Below are 18,531 nucleotides of genomic sequence, written 5' to 3'. Positions count from 1 at the left end.
AGACCTGCTGAGCTTTTCCAGCAACTTTGTTTTTGTTCCTCTTTGTTGAGCAACCACAGTGGCAGAGTTTGAGGTGGCGGTGGAATCCAATGTTCAGTTTTACAGTAGCCTCTTTCATACACAGTTTTTACATACATTGAAATTTTAACACTATGTGTCACATAGTTGTATCTATTGTAACAAGTTTGTGTGACATCTGTCCTGGGGAAGCAGGAGATCGTTTAAGCACTTGCTAAATGCTGGCTGTTACTCCTGATGATATTAGAATGTCTGTCTGGTCTAAGCTTGCATAATTAAAAGGTGTTAGTCCTTTAGGCTTTAAAGTTAGGAATGTTAGTAAAAATACTAGACCAAATGATCTACATAAGTGAGAAATTATACGTGTACTAAATAAAAGTATAGAGGATATTAAACTTATCTCCCACAGCTGGGTCATGAGATTTTGTTTACTATTGCCAGTTTTGATAGTTCTTACACATTCATTCATGCAGTTTCACGGAAGCACTGTTTTGATAGTAAGTTTCTTAAGGTGGTAGCAGCCCTATTTAATTTGTATTTAAAAAGTACACACTCATGTAGGAAACTGTTTGATGTTCTGCAACCTATTCAGGTCCCAAGGGACAGTGGCTAAGGACTAATTAATATTATAATCTTTCCATAGTTTTGAGTGAATTATAGAATCACGATGGCAGGGATGGCGTTGTTCTGAGTAGGTTACGGTATTAACACTTATTCAGGAGTAGCATTTGATACAAAAACAGGTCTAAACGCGGCTTGCAGTGTCGGGCAGATAAGAATTGAAATGTGTATAGAAGCAGTAATGGGTTGTAAGGAATGTTTAAGTTAGTTTAACGTGGTTTTATGATTGAGTGAATTGGAACACAGTATAGTAAACATAGTGCACTTGTGAATGAGTTAGTAAAGGGTTATGAATGAACGGAAATGCGGTACAGTGAACATAGAGCACTTGTGAGTGAGTTGGTAAAAAGAATCACAATACAATATCTCACACTTTCCATTAGCTCCTTTCAAAGCTCAACTGGGAACGTGTATGACATCTCCCAGTCAGCATCCCACAAGTGCATTTTGACTTGTCTGATACCATTTTACACAAAAGCGATACAGGTTCACCTGCTCCCCATGGACCCAGAAAGCCAAGACTCCTGAGCTGTGGATTTGCAGCCTTCACAGGGTTCCCTCTTGTACCACATAATGTGTTTATGAACAATGACAGTCACAACACTGATTCCTGATGAGCACTATTTTCTTTCTACCACAGTCCATTCTGAATAGCTACCTGTTCAGGTATTTGTAGCAAGAAGGAATCTGCCAAAATTCCTCTTTCTTTGACTCTATCTAAGGCCCTATTTGTTTACAGATACAACCACCATTGAATTTTAACAAGAGGCTTTTATTTTAACAAAATATATTTTATTGTGTGATTACAGTTATGTACCAGTTACATTAACTTGTTAGATGTTGTTACCTAGGTTAATGGAAGACATAGAGGACTCGTCTGACCACTTTAAAACCCACAGATATTTTCCGACTTTCCCCACTCAAGTCTGCAGGATCTCATCAGATTAGTTGGAACTTAATGCAGCCTCTAATATTAACCTTTCAGTCCCATCACCTTAGTCAAAATCTCCCCAAAACTCTTTACACACAGTTATATTCAATATTTATGTAATAATTGTATTTATCACAAAACCATTTACCCAAAATCTCTGATAATATAAATTCAGCCTCCTTGGAGATTTCACACTCATCCAGAATGCATTCAGTTGGACTTGGAAGATTGGTTGGTCATTGGCTTGTGGACTGTTCACCTTGATTCTGATATTGACCATGAACCTGAGTTTGCCTCCCTTTCTGCCCAAAACTTTCCAAAGTATTCTGTAACAGCTTTTAACATTGACGAATGGTGTCTGAATGATAAAATGAATAAACCAATTGTATTTAACTGTGAAAGTTGAACAACCTTATCAAGGAATAGGCAAATGTTTATTTGAGAATCATAATTAGTTCAGTGGTTAAAATTTTCTCAGCAATGAATATATTAAAGTTATCAAATGTTCAGAATAATGTGGAATTGGGTTACTTTTAAATAGTGAGAGATCAATATGAATCACTAATGAAGTGAAGCTTACTTTAAAGTAGATTTTTAGAAAATGTCTATTATGCTTCATCCGGAATGTGTATTATTCATGAATTCACCATGTCTTGGCAGACTAACTTTCTAATTATTTGATTTCATTTGCATATTGAATAGCTTGTATGAGGTATTTACATCTGGGTTTTAATTTATAGCAATATTAATTAGTATTGCTATAAATATTAATATAATTAAACTCCAGACATCTTACATGAAAATTGAGGATGAAATATCTCATTATTATGTCGCTTGTAAGTTTGAGAGGTATATTAATTTTATTTGTTAACTGGAAAGATAATTTATGGATACATTGTATCACAGAACCACAGAATTGTTATGACTCAGAAGGAGGCCATTTTGGCGCATCGTGCCTGCACCAGCTCTTGACATGAGCATTAATACCTATTCTGCTTTCTCCCCATACCCTTGAATATTATTTATATCCAAATAATTTTCCACTGCCCTCTTGAGTGCCTCAATCAAACCTGCCTTTTTCTTTATACACTCAGAGACCAGCATTTATTGCCTCTTAATTCCCAGAAAGCGGTTAAGATTCAATCGCATTGCTGTCAATCTGAAGTCACATGTAGGCCGAACCAGGTAAGAATGGCAGATTTCCTTCCCTAAAGGCCATTAGTGAATTCAGATGTGTTTTTCTGACAATCGACAATGGTTCTATGGTCATCATCAAATCCTTAATTCCAGATTCCTTATTGAATTCAAATTCCACCATCTGCTGAGGCAGGATTTAAACCGGAGTGCCCTGAACTCTTTACATTTAAGATGATGAATAGGCATGAGTTGCATGCTTCTACCCAGTCTCTTTGTGAACAGGGATAATCATGCATCCCACGCATCTACACTGGATGGTATTGTGCTGATGTCAACACACACATCTTAAGGCTCTTAGCTTGTTTTCATTGTGCTCATTCACTTTAGTGCTTAGTAGAAAGTTGCCACTCTCTGCTTCAAATTGTTTTCTTCATGCACACTGACTCTAGCACTGACTTACAAACTACTAGCCTCTATAGTTGAGCTTGCTTTTTACCACAGAGAGAGAGGCAGTCAGCTTGTGACAGTGGGGAACACTGTACAGTCAACCAATCAGTCAATCAGTCAGGAAAGGGAAGGGCATGTTATTGTGTGGCACTGTGCTACACATGCTTCAAGCAAATACTCATGTGTGAAGTTCAAAGATGAAGAGTCCTTAGTTGTAGGAAAGGGGACTACAGTCTATCAGGGGTGTTCTACCACAGACAGTCAAGGGGCTTAATCAGTTATACAGCAGTTAGTCCCGCGGGGCAAGTACAAGCAGTCCAAGGATTATAGATAAGTCATTCAGGCTCATTTCTTGCAATGAGACAAAGGGAGGAATTGAGAATGATGGATATAGATACAGAGCAGTTAGTGGTCATGCCTGAACAGGAGAGGTGTCCCCGATGGGTGAGTAGGAAGCCCAGAGGGTATAAAGGTTTATTAGTTTGGGAGGATGAGGTAGGCATTAGCCTTTGGGTGAATATAATAAATATATTTAAAGGAAATTGTAGCCCATGAACCTTGGTGAGATGCATGTGCAATGGCAGAGTTAGAGTGAGTGTGAGGTGGTGGAAACATGAAGATGACACTTGTCTTTGCAGAGCACTGAAGATCACTAACCTGCTTGCAACATTGCTGGGTGTCTGCTTAAATATAGGATGCAGCCCTGACCTATGCTGCAATTTCTGTGTAGACTGGCTGTGCGTATTGCTGTAATCTCCTTTGGCAGTCAGCAAGGAAAATTACAGCCTTTTTCTCCAGCACCCCACCTACAAGTATCTCAGACTCTTGGCTTGCAAGGAAAGTGCCGGTTTGCCTTTCTTCTGAGACATTTTCATAGTTCCGCACCAGTGTTTGAGAGTTGCTTCCTGGCCCCTGAAGCCATGTGCAGTTAGGCTTTAAATGGACAAAAGAGGGACATAAGCTGGAAAGGAGCCACCACTGATGAACTCTTCCACTTCTCTGGCCACATGATTCTACAAAAAATCCTCTCAACAACTTGGTCCTATCATGAATGAGCTCGATAAACAGAAGATTGTTTGTGAAAATTCACTGTGAGCCATGGTGTGAATTTATCTGCAAATGTAGAAATCCAGCTCCTGGAATGAAATTGAATCTGACTGCAGAATGTGAATTACCAACTTGAACTAAACTTACTTGGGCCATTATTTTGTTATACTACTTTTCTGCTAAATGGTCACACATGATCATTTCACATGAAAGCAAAGATTTGAAATGCATGCTTCTTTGCTCTAACATGAGTTGCACAAAAATGCCTCCCCAAATTACAAAAAGTAATTAAATAATATCTCTCCCATTGCAGAGATCAATGCCTGACCTATTAAATGCTCAGGAAAGAGCTAATTCACTTAACCATGATTTGAAAGAAAACAGAATTAAAAGTGTTCATCACTTTAACACTTATCACAAATAATGTCTCTCCACCTAAATTTTTCAACATTAAAGTATTCCCAATCAGTAGCTTTTATCTTTAAACAGACACAAGATGTTTAGATGCATGGATTGCACTCATATGTGCATATCTATAAACTGAACAACAATTCAAATTGTGTCAAAATTATATTTTGTCTATTAAATTGCAGCAGATGGTTGAAGTGATGGATTAAATTTGCAATCCATTGACACTTGCATTCACAATGAGTATGTCAGGACTGCACATTTGGAAAATTCAAATATTTTATTTCAATTCTAATAAAGACCTTGGAGAAAAATATTATCAGAGGACACATTGCATTCCTTACTCAGTTTAAATGAGTAATTCTTGTCAGTTACATAGAACTTTACCATTGACATTCACAAAAATAAATGTAATTTAGTTTGATGATGTTATTAAAATTCTTTGAGGATGTATTAAGCAGGGTTGATAGAAGGGAACCAGTAGATATAGTTTACTTAGATTTTCAAAATAGTCTTAAAAAATAAGATGCCATATAAAATGTTACTGCACAAGATAAAAGCCCATGGTACTGAGGAAAATATATTAACATGTGTAGATGATTGGCTAAGTAATAGGAAATATTAAATCAGGAAAAACTCTTTTCCAGGTTGATGATCTATAACTAGTGTAACATGTATCAATGTACAATCTACATTAAAAAACTTCAATGAGCAGACCATTTGTACTGTAGTCAAATTTGCTAGCGATATAAAACTAGGGTAGGAAAGCAGGTTGTCAGAAGGATACAAAGAATTCACAAAGAAATATAAATAGGGTAAGACAGTAAGAAATATCTAGGCAGATACAGTACAATGTGGAAAAATGTGAGATGATCCACTTTGGCAGGAAAAATAGCAAAGCAAAATATTTAAAGACAGTTAAAGAGAAACTTTACGGTGGTGCAGCACAGAGGGATTTGGGAGTCCTTGAACATGAATCAGAAAACATCAGCATGTGGCAGTAGAAAGCAAATAGGAAGGCAAATGCAAAAAACGCCTTAATTGCAAAGTGGATGTAGTATGAAAGTAGGGAAGTCTTCTTACAATTGTACAGCACATTGATCAGACTATACTGAGAACACTCAGGGGTTCTGTTGTCCATATTCAAGGAGGGCTGTATGTGCATTGAGAGCAATCCAAAGAATACTAACTGGGCTAATTAGAGAGATGAAGGGGAGGTTCCATGAGAGAGTGTTGAACAAGTTGGACCTGTACTGATTGGAGTTTAGAAGAATAAAGATGGTCTGATTGAAACGTATAAGTTCCCAAGAAGCTTGACAGAGTAGATGCTAAGAGTATGTTAGTGTGGGAATCCAAAACTAAGATGTAAATAGGTAGTAATTTCTTCCATCAGATGAGATTATTAATCATTTGAATTCTTTTCCCCAGAGAACAGTGGATGCCGGATCATTAAATATATTCAGGGCTAAGTCAGACAGATTTTTGATCTGCAATGGAGTCAAAGGCTACGATGGGCAAGCGGTAAAGTGGAACTTAGGCTACAATCTGATTTGCAATGATCTGTTGAATGACAGAACAGATTCTAGAAATCAGATAACTTACTCCTGTCCTATTTATTATGTTCATATCCTTTACAAAATCATGTTACTAAATTGCAGTTCCACTTGTTTTCCTTGCTATCTAGTACTTATTACAGAGGGTTAACCAAGGTTAAGGATTAAAGTGCAATTTTTTCTTTTATTTTGTTACAATTATATGTTTGAACTTCTCTCCACTATTTTTACACACATTACTTGCAAAATGAAACTGTATGAAAGCATTCACTTCAAAAGAGTGTTCTCAATACAGTTTAGTGTCATCTAATGTGATGTTCATCCTTTTAGAGATAAAACCCTTCATCAAATCATTTTTTTTTCCAGTTGAATTATTTTATGGCTTTCATGTGCAAAACTCTTGTGCTTCTAAAGAAAAATCCTCTTATGATTAGAAAGGAATGTTTTGACATTGTTTCAAGGAATAAAAATGTCAACTGTGATCTTCAGCAATACAATAATGATAACATTATAATGTACCTTGTGTCCCTACTTACTATCATTTATAATTTTGCTCAGTACGGCAATATATTTTAAAGAAAAGTTCCCTAAGCTGTCCGCTTTCTGGAGGCCTGTCATTCTGTCAACGAGATACAGAGTTATTGATGCATAGTGCCCGCTGGTACATCTCTGTGATCATTATGTGTGAGCTTGGGCAGTTGGTCTGGACAGGTTCACTGACTTCAGTGAATCAGATTCCATTTTACCACACGCAGCAGAGATTAAACTTGTTAACTTTGTGACTTGCATGATGTGCACTTGAAATTTTAAGGCTGGTTGTGTTCAGTTGTACCAGTTGCATGAACATTTTTTAAATTTATTTCTAGGACGAGGGCGTTGCTGGCCAGGCCAGCACTTATTGCCCATCCCTGATTGCTTAAGAGTCAACCATATTGCTGTGGATCTGGTGTCATATATAGGCCAGACCAGGTAAGGATGGCGGTTTCCTTCCCTAAAGGACATTAGTGAACTAGATGGGTTTTTCCAACAATCAACAGTAGATTCATGAATCTCTTAATTAGACTCTTAATTCCAGATTTTTTTATTGAATTCAAATTCTGCCATCTGTGGGATTTGAACGTGGATCCCGGGACATTACCTGGGTCTCTGGATTATTAGTACAGTGATGCTAGTACTAGGCCATTACCTCCGCTTTATCGAACTACATTCATCATGATTTTTTGATTCATAGTTTGCATTTTGAGGTGTGGAGTTTACTTAGATTTGTTAAATATGCCAGTCTTATCCCATGCTGGATCTTGCAAGTTTCAACAGGACATGATGCATCAGCTAGAGGAGAAACAAGAAAAAACTGGAAAATTGCCTTCAGGATAGTAAAAAAAAAGATTAGCATCATATAGACAGCACATTCAAGCTAGCGGTTTGAATACCAGTTTTTAAAAAATACTAAAAACTGCCAAGGGCAAATTTAAAGTGCGATCTCTTAAAACATAGAACTTGCTTGTTGCTGAGGTACAAAAAGGTTTGAAGAATTTTTTTTTCCCGTAACTACTGTTGTACTTTTCAACAGAGCTTGGGGGAGAGGTAGATATATACCTTGAAGACATCTAAATGACATCACAACATGTGGTGCTCAAGTATAAGAAGACTTTATCTTATTATTTGTACAGTCACTCAGTTAATCTTTTAACAAGTAGCTAGTCAGACTTTTATTTTTATTCATTCATGGTTTGTGCCAATTGCTGGTTGTGACAGCATTTGTTGCCTATCCCTAGTTGCCTTTGTGGAAGTGGTGATGAGGAGCCATCTTGAACAGTTGCAATTTATTTGGTTTAGGTAAATCTACACTGCCATTAGGGAGAGAGTTCCAGCATTTTGTGGGGAGGCGATGACCATGTAGTATTATTGCTGGACCATTAATCCAGAGACCCAGATAATGTTCTGGGGACCCAAGTTCGAAACCCACCACGGCAGATGGTGGAATTTGGATTCAATACGTATCTGGAATTAAGAATCTAATGATGTCTGTGAATCCATTGTCAATTGTTGGAAAAACACATCTGGTTCAGTAATATCCTATAGGAAAGGAACTGCCATCCTTATCTGGTCTTGCCTACATGTGACTCCAGACCCACAGCAATGTGGTTGACTCTTAACTGCCTTCTGGGCAATTAGGGATGGGCAATAAATGCTGCCTGGTCAACGACGCTCTCATCCTGTAATGAATGAACAAAAAGGCCTATCAGCACTGTAGGAACGGCAATATATTTCCAAGCCACAATGGTGAGTGGCTTAGAGGGAATTGTAGGTGGTGGTGCTCCTATGTATCTGCTGCCCTTGTCTCTCTAGATGGTAGTGGTAATGTGTTTTGAATATGCTACCTAAGGATCTTTGCAATGCAACTTGGTACATGGTACGCACTGCCGCTACTTACCATTGAGGGTGGAGGAAGTGAATATTTGTGGAAGTGGTGTCAGTCAAAACATCAACTTTGTACTGGATGATATCAAGTTTTTTCAAAGTTCTTGGAACTGCACCCTTCTACCTAGATGAGCTCTTTGCATTGTTCTACATAGCTTTCTCGAGGAAGGAATTACGTGAGGTGAATGTGGGTGGCAAAGCTCTTTGACCTGGAGCAGGTAGGTAAAAGGTACCAAGGTGTCTTCAGTGAGTGAATAGGTTGCACAGAGGCATGCAGGGTTAGTGGTGAGGGAGATTGGAGTGGATGAGAGTGGGCAAGAGAAGATGTTGAAGGCAATAGTGAGAGCTGCTTCAGAATGCCAGTGCTTGACTGCGCGCACAATCGCCTTTCAAAGATGGCTCGGACACAGGGATGCCAGTCTTTTGGCGTATATCTGCTGAGTAGTGAGTTGTTTCAGGAATGATGCCTAGTAGGATGATGGGACCGGAACCAGAAGTGAAGGATGCCTTAGGGGCAGGATAAGTAATTAGTGAGGCATATTAGGTAACACATAATAAGAAATCACATTAGATATCATGGCAGAAAGTCTTCCAAAAGTTTGTCGAACTCACAAACAGTTAGCCAATAAAAGTTGATTCATCCATGGAGTCTTATTTCAACAGATTCTTTTGAAAGTTTAGTTTTCACAACACAATGGTCTGTGAAAGCTTAAGCCAGAATCTTAGTTGCCTATGAGGAACTGTATTGCTGGCTTATATCCTTAAGTGCTTCTGGCTGAGTACAGGTGGGGGCAGAAGCAATGTAAAGAGACGCATTAAATAAAATGCATTAAAAACTGGAAAAGATTATCAAGAAGAACCACAATAGTAATTTGATGACTTGTACTCAGCAGAAATTGCAGTTTTGACAGTGCCGAGGAGAATTCAGTACACCAAGGGTTCCAGTAATTTGTTTTATTTTCCATAATTGACTTCAAATTTCAGATTGCATAGGAACTGCAATATCCTGTTAAACTTAATTTGTGCTGCAACCCGCTGTATGCATCATTCCTGAAAGATTTCAGGCTCAGTGAAGCAGAAGAAAAGGCCATTACACTGTGTTTTTCTATTGTCATGAGACATTTCCTCAGGCCGTGTAGGACATGGAGTCTAAGCAAATCTACATTTTCTCTACAACAACATGTTTCACTGTATTGAAATCAAGCACATTTTACATTATGGACAAATATTCTCTGATCGCAAGTCAATTTGTAGCAGGAAGAATGAATATAACAGCTAGTGACACAAATCCATCAGACAGAGCAATGTTCTTTGAGGTACAGCCGAATACCACACCGCCAATCCCTTGGTGTCTGACTGAGGCCTAAGCTTCAATGCTATTAACATGGCATGTTGCAGCTAGGCACCTTGTTATAACATACCAGTTATGGCAATTGGCCATTCTGTCTCTGAGCCAAGTGATAGCTCACTTTGTGAAAGCATCCGTGAATTCAGGGCAGTTTTGAATCATATAGAGTGGACCAGAGATTTTTTGGGGAGTCTTTTGCTCCTGAAGCCATCATCAACGAAAAAGATTCCCTTGGCTGTTTCCTGTTAAGAATTTCTTGGTAAGTTGCTCAATACCTGGTAAAGATTAGCATGGTAATTCTGTGCACACTCCATCAATTATACCTAAAAGGTGCCATGTGTCGTACAGCTATACCCTGATTTCAGAATTTATGCAACTTCTTGGCATCAGGTGTTTTTGGCTGTTCCTGTATTAACAAAAAAGGCATGAGGAAAGCATGGGGGGATGTGTTTTGCATATCATTTGGATCAGTGAGGTGCCTCTTGGCTAACGACCCCAATCTAAACCCACCTCCCCTCTCCTCCGACTCTGATTTTCAATTCAAAACAGAAATTGCTGGTGAAACTCAGCAGGTCTGGCAGCATCTGTGGAGAGAGAGCAAAGTTAATGTTTTGGGTCCTGTGACTTTTCACCAGCTTTCTCCCCACAGATGCTACCAGACTTTCTGAATTTCACGATCAATTTCTGTTTTTGTTTCAGATCTCCATTATTCGCAGTTTTTTGTTTTATTTTACTGATTTTTCAATTGCTGGCCGTCTGTTTTTTATAGTGTGAGAAGTGATGCTAGACATTGAAGTTAACATGATACTCTTGTCACCTAATTTGGGAACACAGTAGCGTACTGGTAATGTCACTGGACAAGTAATCCAGAAACTCAGGCAAATGTTCTGGGGACATGCGCTTGAATCTCTCCCTATCAGTTGGTGAAATTTAAAATTAATAAGAAATCTGGAATAAAAAGCTGGTCAAATAGTAGGCATGTAGCCATTTTCGAATATCATAAAGACCCATCTGTTTCACTAATGTTCTTTAGGGAAAGAAAGCTGTAATCCTTACCCAATCTGGTCTATGTGTGATGTCAGAAGCGTAGAAATTAGATTAATTCTTAACCACTCTCTGGACAATTAGGGATGAGCAATAAATGCTGGCCTAGTCGGCTCTGTGCACATCTCATGAACAGATTTTTATAAAAGGTTTAGTTTCTGATCATTGAATTGCAGTCCTATAAGATCCATGCTCTCACAAGATCAGTACTAATGGTTAGGAGACAGAAAGAACTGCAGATGTTGGAAGGTAGAGTCAAAAAATGTGGAGTTGAAAAAGCACAGCAGGTCAGATAGCATCCAAGGAGCAGGAACGTCAATGTTTCGGGCTGAAACCCTTCAGCAGGACTCCTTGTTACTTTGCATTTGTATAGGTAGTAGCTCTGTTTTTCCTTTTCTAATTTTCCTGTGCTATATTCCACCCCTGGTCTTGGCTGGTAATTTTATATTCAATAGGCCAGAAACACTCCTCACTTGTACACTCGCTTGCTCTCCCACCTGTCTGCCTGCCTGCCCACCCATCTGAACAATAATCTCACCAGCTTTGAAGCCTTAACTACCATGCCCTATCTGTTTCCTTTTGAGATCAGTTATTTCCTATACCTACATTTTAAACAGCAGCATAACTAAAGTGTGTGCTGGAACAGCTTGAAGAATTAATAACACCCTTCATCTTCAGCATTCCAGTTTATAAGATTCCTAAGTCAGCTGAAAAATAAGTCCTCATGTGCCATCATTAGCAAGAAAGCATCCTTCATCCAAATTACCACAAAGTATTTTGGTGTATGTCCAATAGCAGCACAAACAACTGATGGTCACTATTTATCAGTTTGAAATATATTGTTCATGGTTGCCTCAAAAAAAAATTTTCCCGGCTTCGGAATGGAATTTCTGACTGTGATGTCTATAAAAACATAGATCTGAAATATGGCCCGGATGCCTCATTAATTTTTTAAGCAAAGATCATCTAAAGTCCTACTTAAAAGCTTTCTGTCTCTTTATATGCATTAACTCTAGGAGTATAGAATATCTTTGAAGTTTTCGGGAAACGTAGAATCTTTAAACATAAATCAAAATGTTTCTTTATAATGTTGTGCCAAAGTATTTCAGTAAGGATATGCAGCTCTGAGCATCAATCTCAATGTTCTCTGCCTAAATGAAATGTAAGCTTCATTTTTTTCCCCAAAATTTGATGCAGAAATCTTCAAATGGATTTACGGCTGTCTATTTTATGAAGTAGAATGCTTGCCAGCAAATTAAGGAAAGTTTTCATAATGTTTGCTTGAAGGATCATTTTTGTTTTCTCTGGCTTGTACAAATGTTAGCAGCAATAAATAGCTGCTAGAATGAGGAATGTAGAACAGTCCAAATGATTTGCCTCCAATGTTTTCTTTTCAAAATAGAATTGTCTTCATTGTTGCAATGCAGAGTCCCGGGACCTGAATATTTCTCTTCGTCCCTGTATTATCCCCAATGCCTAGTTTTGTTCTTTGTGGAGCAGGGATATAGCTGTGCATGTATGCATTTTGATTGACAATATTTTGAAATAATTTAAATGCATTTTCCTTTAATCCGTCAGTTTAATCCCAGTCTGCAACTTCAACTTTAGCCTTTCTGCTGATGTCATTGCTTGCTTTCTCTGTTAAATTTGCAGAATTCTACTGATAGAATTTCTAAGTATGTGACATGGGTATAGAATATTGTGGTTTGCTGATGGCAATGCGACAGAAGGATGTTAGATGCTCCTTGCTTTAAAAAATAATGAGGCAACTGAGCCATATTTCTCATCTATATTTCCATAGACATCTCCGTCAGCATTTCAATATTCAACCCAGAAAAATATCTTATGTGGCAACTATGAACAGTATATTTCAAACAGATAAACAGTGACTGTCACCTGTCTCTGCTGCTATTGAACATACACAAAAATAGTCATTTGTAATTTGAATGGACACCACTTTCAATGGCACATCTTCTATTAGAGCCTGAGCTCAAAATGCAGATCAACAGACCATCAATCGTGAGCTCTGAAGAAGCGTCACCGGACCCGAAATGTTAACTCGGTTTTTTCCTTCACAGATGCTGCCAGACCTGCTGAGCTTTTCCAGCAACTTTGTTTTTGTTCCTGATTTACAGCATCCACAGTTCTTTCGGTTTTTATCAATTGTGAAACCTTGGTTTTAACAAATTGAGCCAGTCAGTTGCATTTGTGACTTCCATTTCCTCTGAAATCGCCTAGCAAGCTATTCCATTGTAAAAACAAAAGAATGTACAACAAGAATAAGATAATAGTAGTTCAAGAAAGTCATTCATCACCCTCTATGAGCTACTGTGAACCAATAACAAAGACAGTCTTTCCAGCATCACTCTTTTTCAAGAACACTTTTTTTTAAATTTGGCAGTTAAAAAAAATGCCACGTTTGGGATTTGGATGTCTATTGTAAGATTAGCAATTATTGCCCATCTCTAATTGCCCTCAGGGTGACACTGATGAGCTTTCTTGAACTGCTGCTGTACATGTGAAATTTCGAAGTTGTTCATTTCGAAATGAACTCATTTAGATATGCTCATGTGTTCATAAACTGCTTGTTGCAGGTATTCATGGAGGACAACAGAATGGAGTGAATGTCGTGTTGATGTGCTACTCAGCCAGCAAGATAGAAGACGTGGAAATCAAACATCCCTCTGTGGAGGGGGAATTCAGACGCGGGAATTCTACTGTGTGCAGGCTAATGAAAACCTCTTATCTCATCAGAACAAACATAAGGAAAAGGAAGGTACTAGACCATGTTTGATTTGTAATGTGACCCACCGTGATTATCACCGACAGGCTAAATTTAAATGTCAGTTTGATTTGCTGTGATATCCCATTGCAGCTAAGCCTTTCTAGATAAAATAATTACATTTTTAACAATGATATTAATTATGTCAAACACCTTGACCACCTTACATTTTACCCTCAAGTTTGTGGATGACTCAGCATTAAACTCAAATTTGATGCAACTGTATGAGCAGGAAAGGCTTTATTGTATTAAAGGATGATGCATGCAGTTAATTTTCATTCTCTCTCTCCCTGATTGTTTTAAAAATCAAATTACGGATGCAGCCATGCAATAATCTTGTCAGTGGCTAGAGTCATAGAGACATAGAGTTAGGGTCATACAGCATGGAAACAGATCCTTCAGCCCAACTTGTCCATGCTGACCAAGCTTCCTAAACTGAACTAGTCCCATTTGTCATGTTTGACCTATATATCTCTAAATCTTTCCTATCCATGTACCCTGCCTTCAAGTTCAGTTAACATAATGTGACAGTGACAGCCCTTGATGCCAAGGCCACATTTAACCATGTGACATCAAGGATCCCTGGCAAAACTGGAGTCAGTGGGTATCAGAGGCAAATTCTCCACTGGTTGGAGTCATACCTGGCACATAGGAAGACAGTTGTGGTTGTTGGAGGTCGGTCATCTCAGCTCCAGGACATCTCCGCAAGACATCCTCAAGCTAGTATCCAAGGTCCAACCATCTCCAGCTTCTTCACCAATGATCTTCCCTCAATCATAAGGTCAGAATTGGGGATGTTCGCTGATGATTGCACAATGTTCAGCACCATTCACAACTCCTCAGATACTGATCCAGTCTAAGTTCAATGCAACAAGATCTGGATAATATCCAGGCTTAGGCTGACAAGTGACAAGTAACATTCATGCCACACAAATGCCAGGTGATGACCATCACCAGTAAGAAACAATCTAACCACCGCTCCTTGACATCCAATGGTGTTACCATCACTAAATCTCCCATTATCACATCCTGGAGCTATCTTTCACCAGGAACTCAACTGGACTCACCACATAAACACAATGATTACAAAATCAGATCAGAAGCTAGAAATATTGTAGTACATAACTCAACTACTGACTCCCCAAAGCCTATACATCAACTACAAGGCACAAGTCAGGAGTGTGATGGAATACTCCCCACTTGCCTGGATAGTGTGGCCCAAAAACACATGATCCAGGAGAAATCAGCCCGCTTGATTGGTACTACATCCACAAGCATTCACTCCCTCCAACATTGATGCTTGGTAGCAGCAGTGTGTGCTATCTACAAGATGCACTGCAGAAATTCAACAAAGTTCCTCAGACAGCCCCTTCCAAACCAACAATAACTTCCATTTAGAAGGACAAAGGAAACAGATACATGGGAACACCACCACCTTCACGTTCCCCTCCAAGCCACTCACAATCCTGACTTGGAAAAATACCATCATTCCTTCATTGTCGCTGGGACAAAATCTTGGAATTCCCTCCCTAGTGGCATTGCAGGTCAACCCATAGCGGGTGGACTGCATCGATTCAAAGAGGAAGCTCACCACCACCTTCTCAAGGGCAATTAGGGACAGGTAATGCTGGCCGGCCAGCAACGCCTGCAAAAATGACTTTTAAAAATGAGTCATTGTTTGGACTGCACCATGCCTGCAGCCTGGATACAGCTTATTGTCCACACTGATTTGGGTGGCTGCACAGAGCACTAGGTCAGTCTGAAAATGGTTTAAAGGATTCACTGTTTCCATTGGAAATCAAAGTCACATGGACGAGCAGCAGGGTCTATACTGAGAGTGTGATTTCTGGTGAATATTTTCTCCTGTCCATCCTCCTGCCACATGTCCTTAGCTGCTAATCTTCAGTGTAGTAGCTTTTAACCATATGGGATGGCTTGTGGAAAGGTGGGCAGATGGCGGGTTGAGGAGGTCAATGAACAAGCACAGGCTTAGGTTGAAGCAGATCTCCTGGAGTAGCTTTGCTGTTGCAGTTACCCTCCTGATTTTGAGTGGGAGGTTGATATTGCTCAGGACAGGGAGCCAAGGAAGTGAATTGATTGAAGAATAGCTGTGATAATGTTGAGTTGTTGAGTTCTGTTATGTTCTGATCCCTGCAGATGTTATTAGTAGATAAGTCAGATTCCAGTCAGAAACCTTGCTTGATAAAACCTTGCTTTTGGGTTATAACAAAGTGTTTTCTTGCTAAAATGTAAGCATTCAAAGGTGTGAGTTTTGCCTTAACTGCAAAATAAAGTTTGTTATGAAGGAATGTGGATAAAGTAGAATAATCCAAACCATCCAGTCATAATACAAGTTCAAGGTTGTTAATTACACAGTAAAAGTATAATTTTATTAATCCCAAAGCGCTCATTTAGAAATTGAAAAGAAACAAGTCAATATCCAAAATTGTACCTAAATCATCCCTGGTACAGTTCCCAAAACATTACTTGTATAATACTTGCACCATTATCGCAGTGTTTAACATTTTGGTAAATTTAAGCCATTTGTGACTTAAATATTTAAACTAGAACTGCAGGAAGGAGCTATCATACACCTCAACTTCAATGTGCTCATTTTAAATAATCACTCTGGGTGTTTATCCCAATACTTCTGAACTGAGACTAAAACTAACTTTTTACTCCAAGGTAATCTAATTCACTAAATCTGTCATTCCCTTCTCGGGGCCTGATCGCACATGCTTCTTCCTTGTCAAAAACCTCCTTGGTGTACACACAGGATATACTCTACATCTAGTTAGATCCACGATAGGATCTGGTGTTCTATCCCCTTGATAACAAAGAACATTGGCTGTGCCATGACCCCAGCTTATGTTATTAATAGAAAATAAGGCTCCCAGATTGAAACCTGGCTCGATAGCAATTTTTTTTGCTTTAAAAATGTGATCTTTAGCTGAAATATAGACACACAATGTTGCAGATTTTGGTTTTAACAATAAACAAGCTTGTTAGATAGAAGAAATGTAGATAACATAGAATGAACCAAAGTATTTACACGTAATGCATACTTAAAGAGATTGAAATGCATGGTAAAAGAATAATCACGTTAATCCCAAAAACACTCCTTTATAGAACTCAAAAGTTTTCCTTCACAGTATTCCCAGGAAAGAATCTCCTCTCCATCGTGTCTTTGAACTCAATTTACATGTGACTTCAACGCCCAGATTGAAGAACCTGATAGCCTCTTCCTGGAGCTTTCATTTAACACAGCTTAAACGTTATAAAAACCAAAAGATCTGCAGGTGCTGTAAATCAGGAACAAAAACAAAGTTGCTGGAAAAGCTCAGCAGGTCTGGCAGCATCTGTGAAGGAAAAAACAGAGTTAATGTTTCAGGTCTGGTGACCCTTCCTCAGAACATGCTTAAACTCTCTCAGTTTCAATGATCCATTTAAGCACTTCTGGTTTGAAACTAGGAGAAACTGCATTACACATCCAGCTTCAGCTAAGAACCCTGCAGAACTGCTCAAAACTGACACAAAAACTGAAAGGTTTCTCTCCAAACTATAGTTACTTCTCCTAAACTACAAACAAAGGTCCAGAATCTTCCATCAGAAAGCCTAAAACACTACACAGTATACTTTGTTTGCTTGTAAACTCTTTCAATATATAAAAAAAATTCAGTTCTTGAAGATCTTCTCTCTCAAATTGTTTTAAAAGAAATTGTCATGGCTACAGAAATACTTACGAGTTAACCATTAAACCTTTCAGATGCAGTGAAAACCCCATATGCCACCAGTTCAACATTCACAATTTCAAACTCAAATTTTACATGATATTACAATTTGTATAAATTAGACACATTGCATCATAACTAATAAGCATATTGGAATTTTAAATTTTCACCACATTTTCAGAGACCAGTTACTATAGCCATCTGCCAGGGTTTTGTCAGTATTTCCCTTTGCATTTGACCCTTGTAAAGAACCGAGCCAGCTAGGATCTGGCCATCAAGTTATTTTCAGATAAAATAAAAAAAAATGTGGATGCTGAAGATCTGAAACAAAAACTGAAATTGCTGGAGAGACTCAGCAGGTCTGGCCACATCTGTAGGAAGAAAGCAGAGTTAGCATTTTGAGTCCGGTAACACTTCATCAAGTTGTTTTAAGAACTCAGTGATGATATTCTCATAACCAGCAGCAGTGATGATACATACTGCTTTGCCCAATTCCAGGATGGTCCGGGGTTCAGGTTAAGGTCTGAGGTTTTGCTGCCTCTGGAAGTATCTCCACTTGATTCGGTTTTGCCTCTACTTTTATTTTTCATCTGTCTTATGAAGGAGATGGTTTGCTACCTCATTGACACTAACAGATGGGGAGTTTGTTGTTAATGCTCACTGGGCAACTCTGAAGTAGTATTGCACTCCCTAATAGTTCCCTCTTGGGCGAGTAATTTCCAAGTTCTTTGTCGTCTGTTTCTGTCTGGCCCAGCACAAACCAATGATTCAGTCAGATGTTCTGTCTCATCTGGCGTCACTGGAGGACTCATACTGGTGAAGTAGGGGCAGAACCCTCTCTGATGGAAACAAAACTATTAGACGTGTAAGGAATATTGTTGAATCTGAACACAATGATCACTGTGTCCTTCCAATACTAATATTCATAGAGACTAGTATGAGCTGAACTATAGTCCAGGAAAAAGCTTATTCAAATGTTATCCAACAAAATTTAACTTGTGCAAAGGTAAGATATTCTATTTGAATGCTTAGACTGTTCATGT

At 38.6% G+C, this 18,531-nt stretch overlaps 1 protein-coding gene across 1 annotated transcript in view; it reads left to right on the top strand.

The window, feature by feature from the left end:
* thsd7aa (thrombospondin, type I, domain containing 7Aa) overlaps positions 1-18,531 on the top strand; it is a 204,048-nt gene that overhangs the window by 39,254 nt on the left and 146,263 nt on the right. The window contains exon 4 of the mRNA XM_048608398.1: positions 13,570-13,751. Coding sequence (XP_048464355.1) covers positions 13,570-13,751 — 182 coding nt within the window. The remainder of the gene's footprint in view (positions 1-13,569; positions 13,752-18,531) is intronic.

Source organism: Rhincodon typus, chromosome 2 (assembly GCF_021869965.1).
Source record: "Rhincodon typus isolate 14 chromosome 2, sRhiTyp1.1, whole genome shotgun sequence".
NCBI lineage: Eukaryota > Metazoa > Chordata > Chondrichthyes > Orectolobiformes > Rhincodontidae > Rhincodon > Rhincodon typus.
The sequence above is the reverse complement of the archived record's forward strand: the minus strand, read 5'-3'. Positions and strand labels throughout refer to the sequence as shown.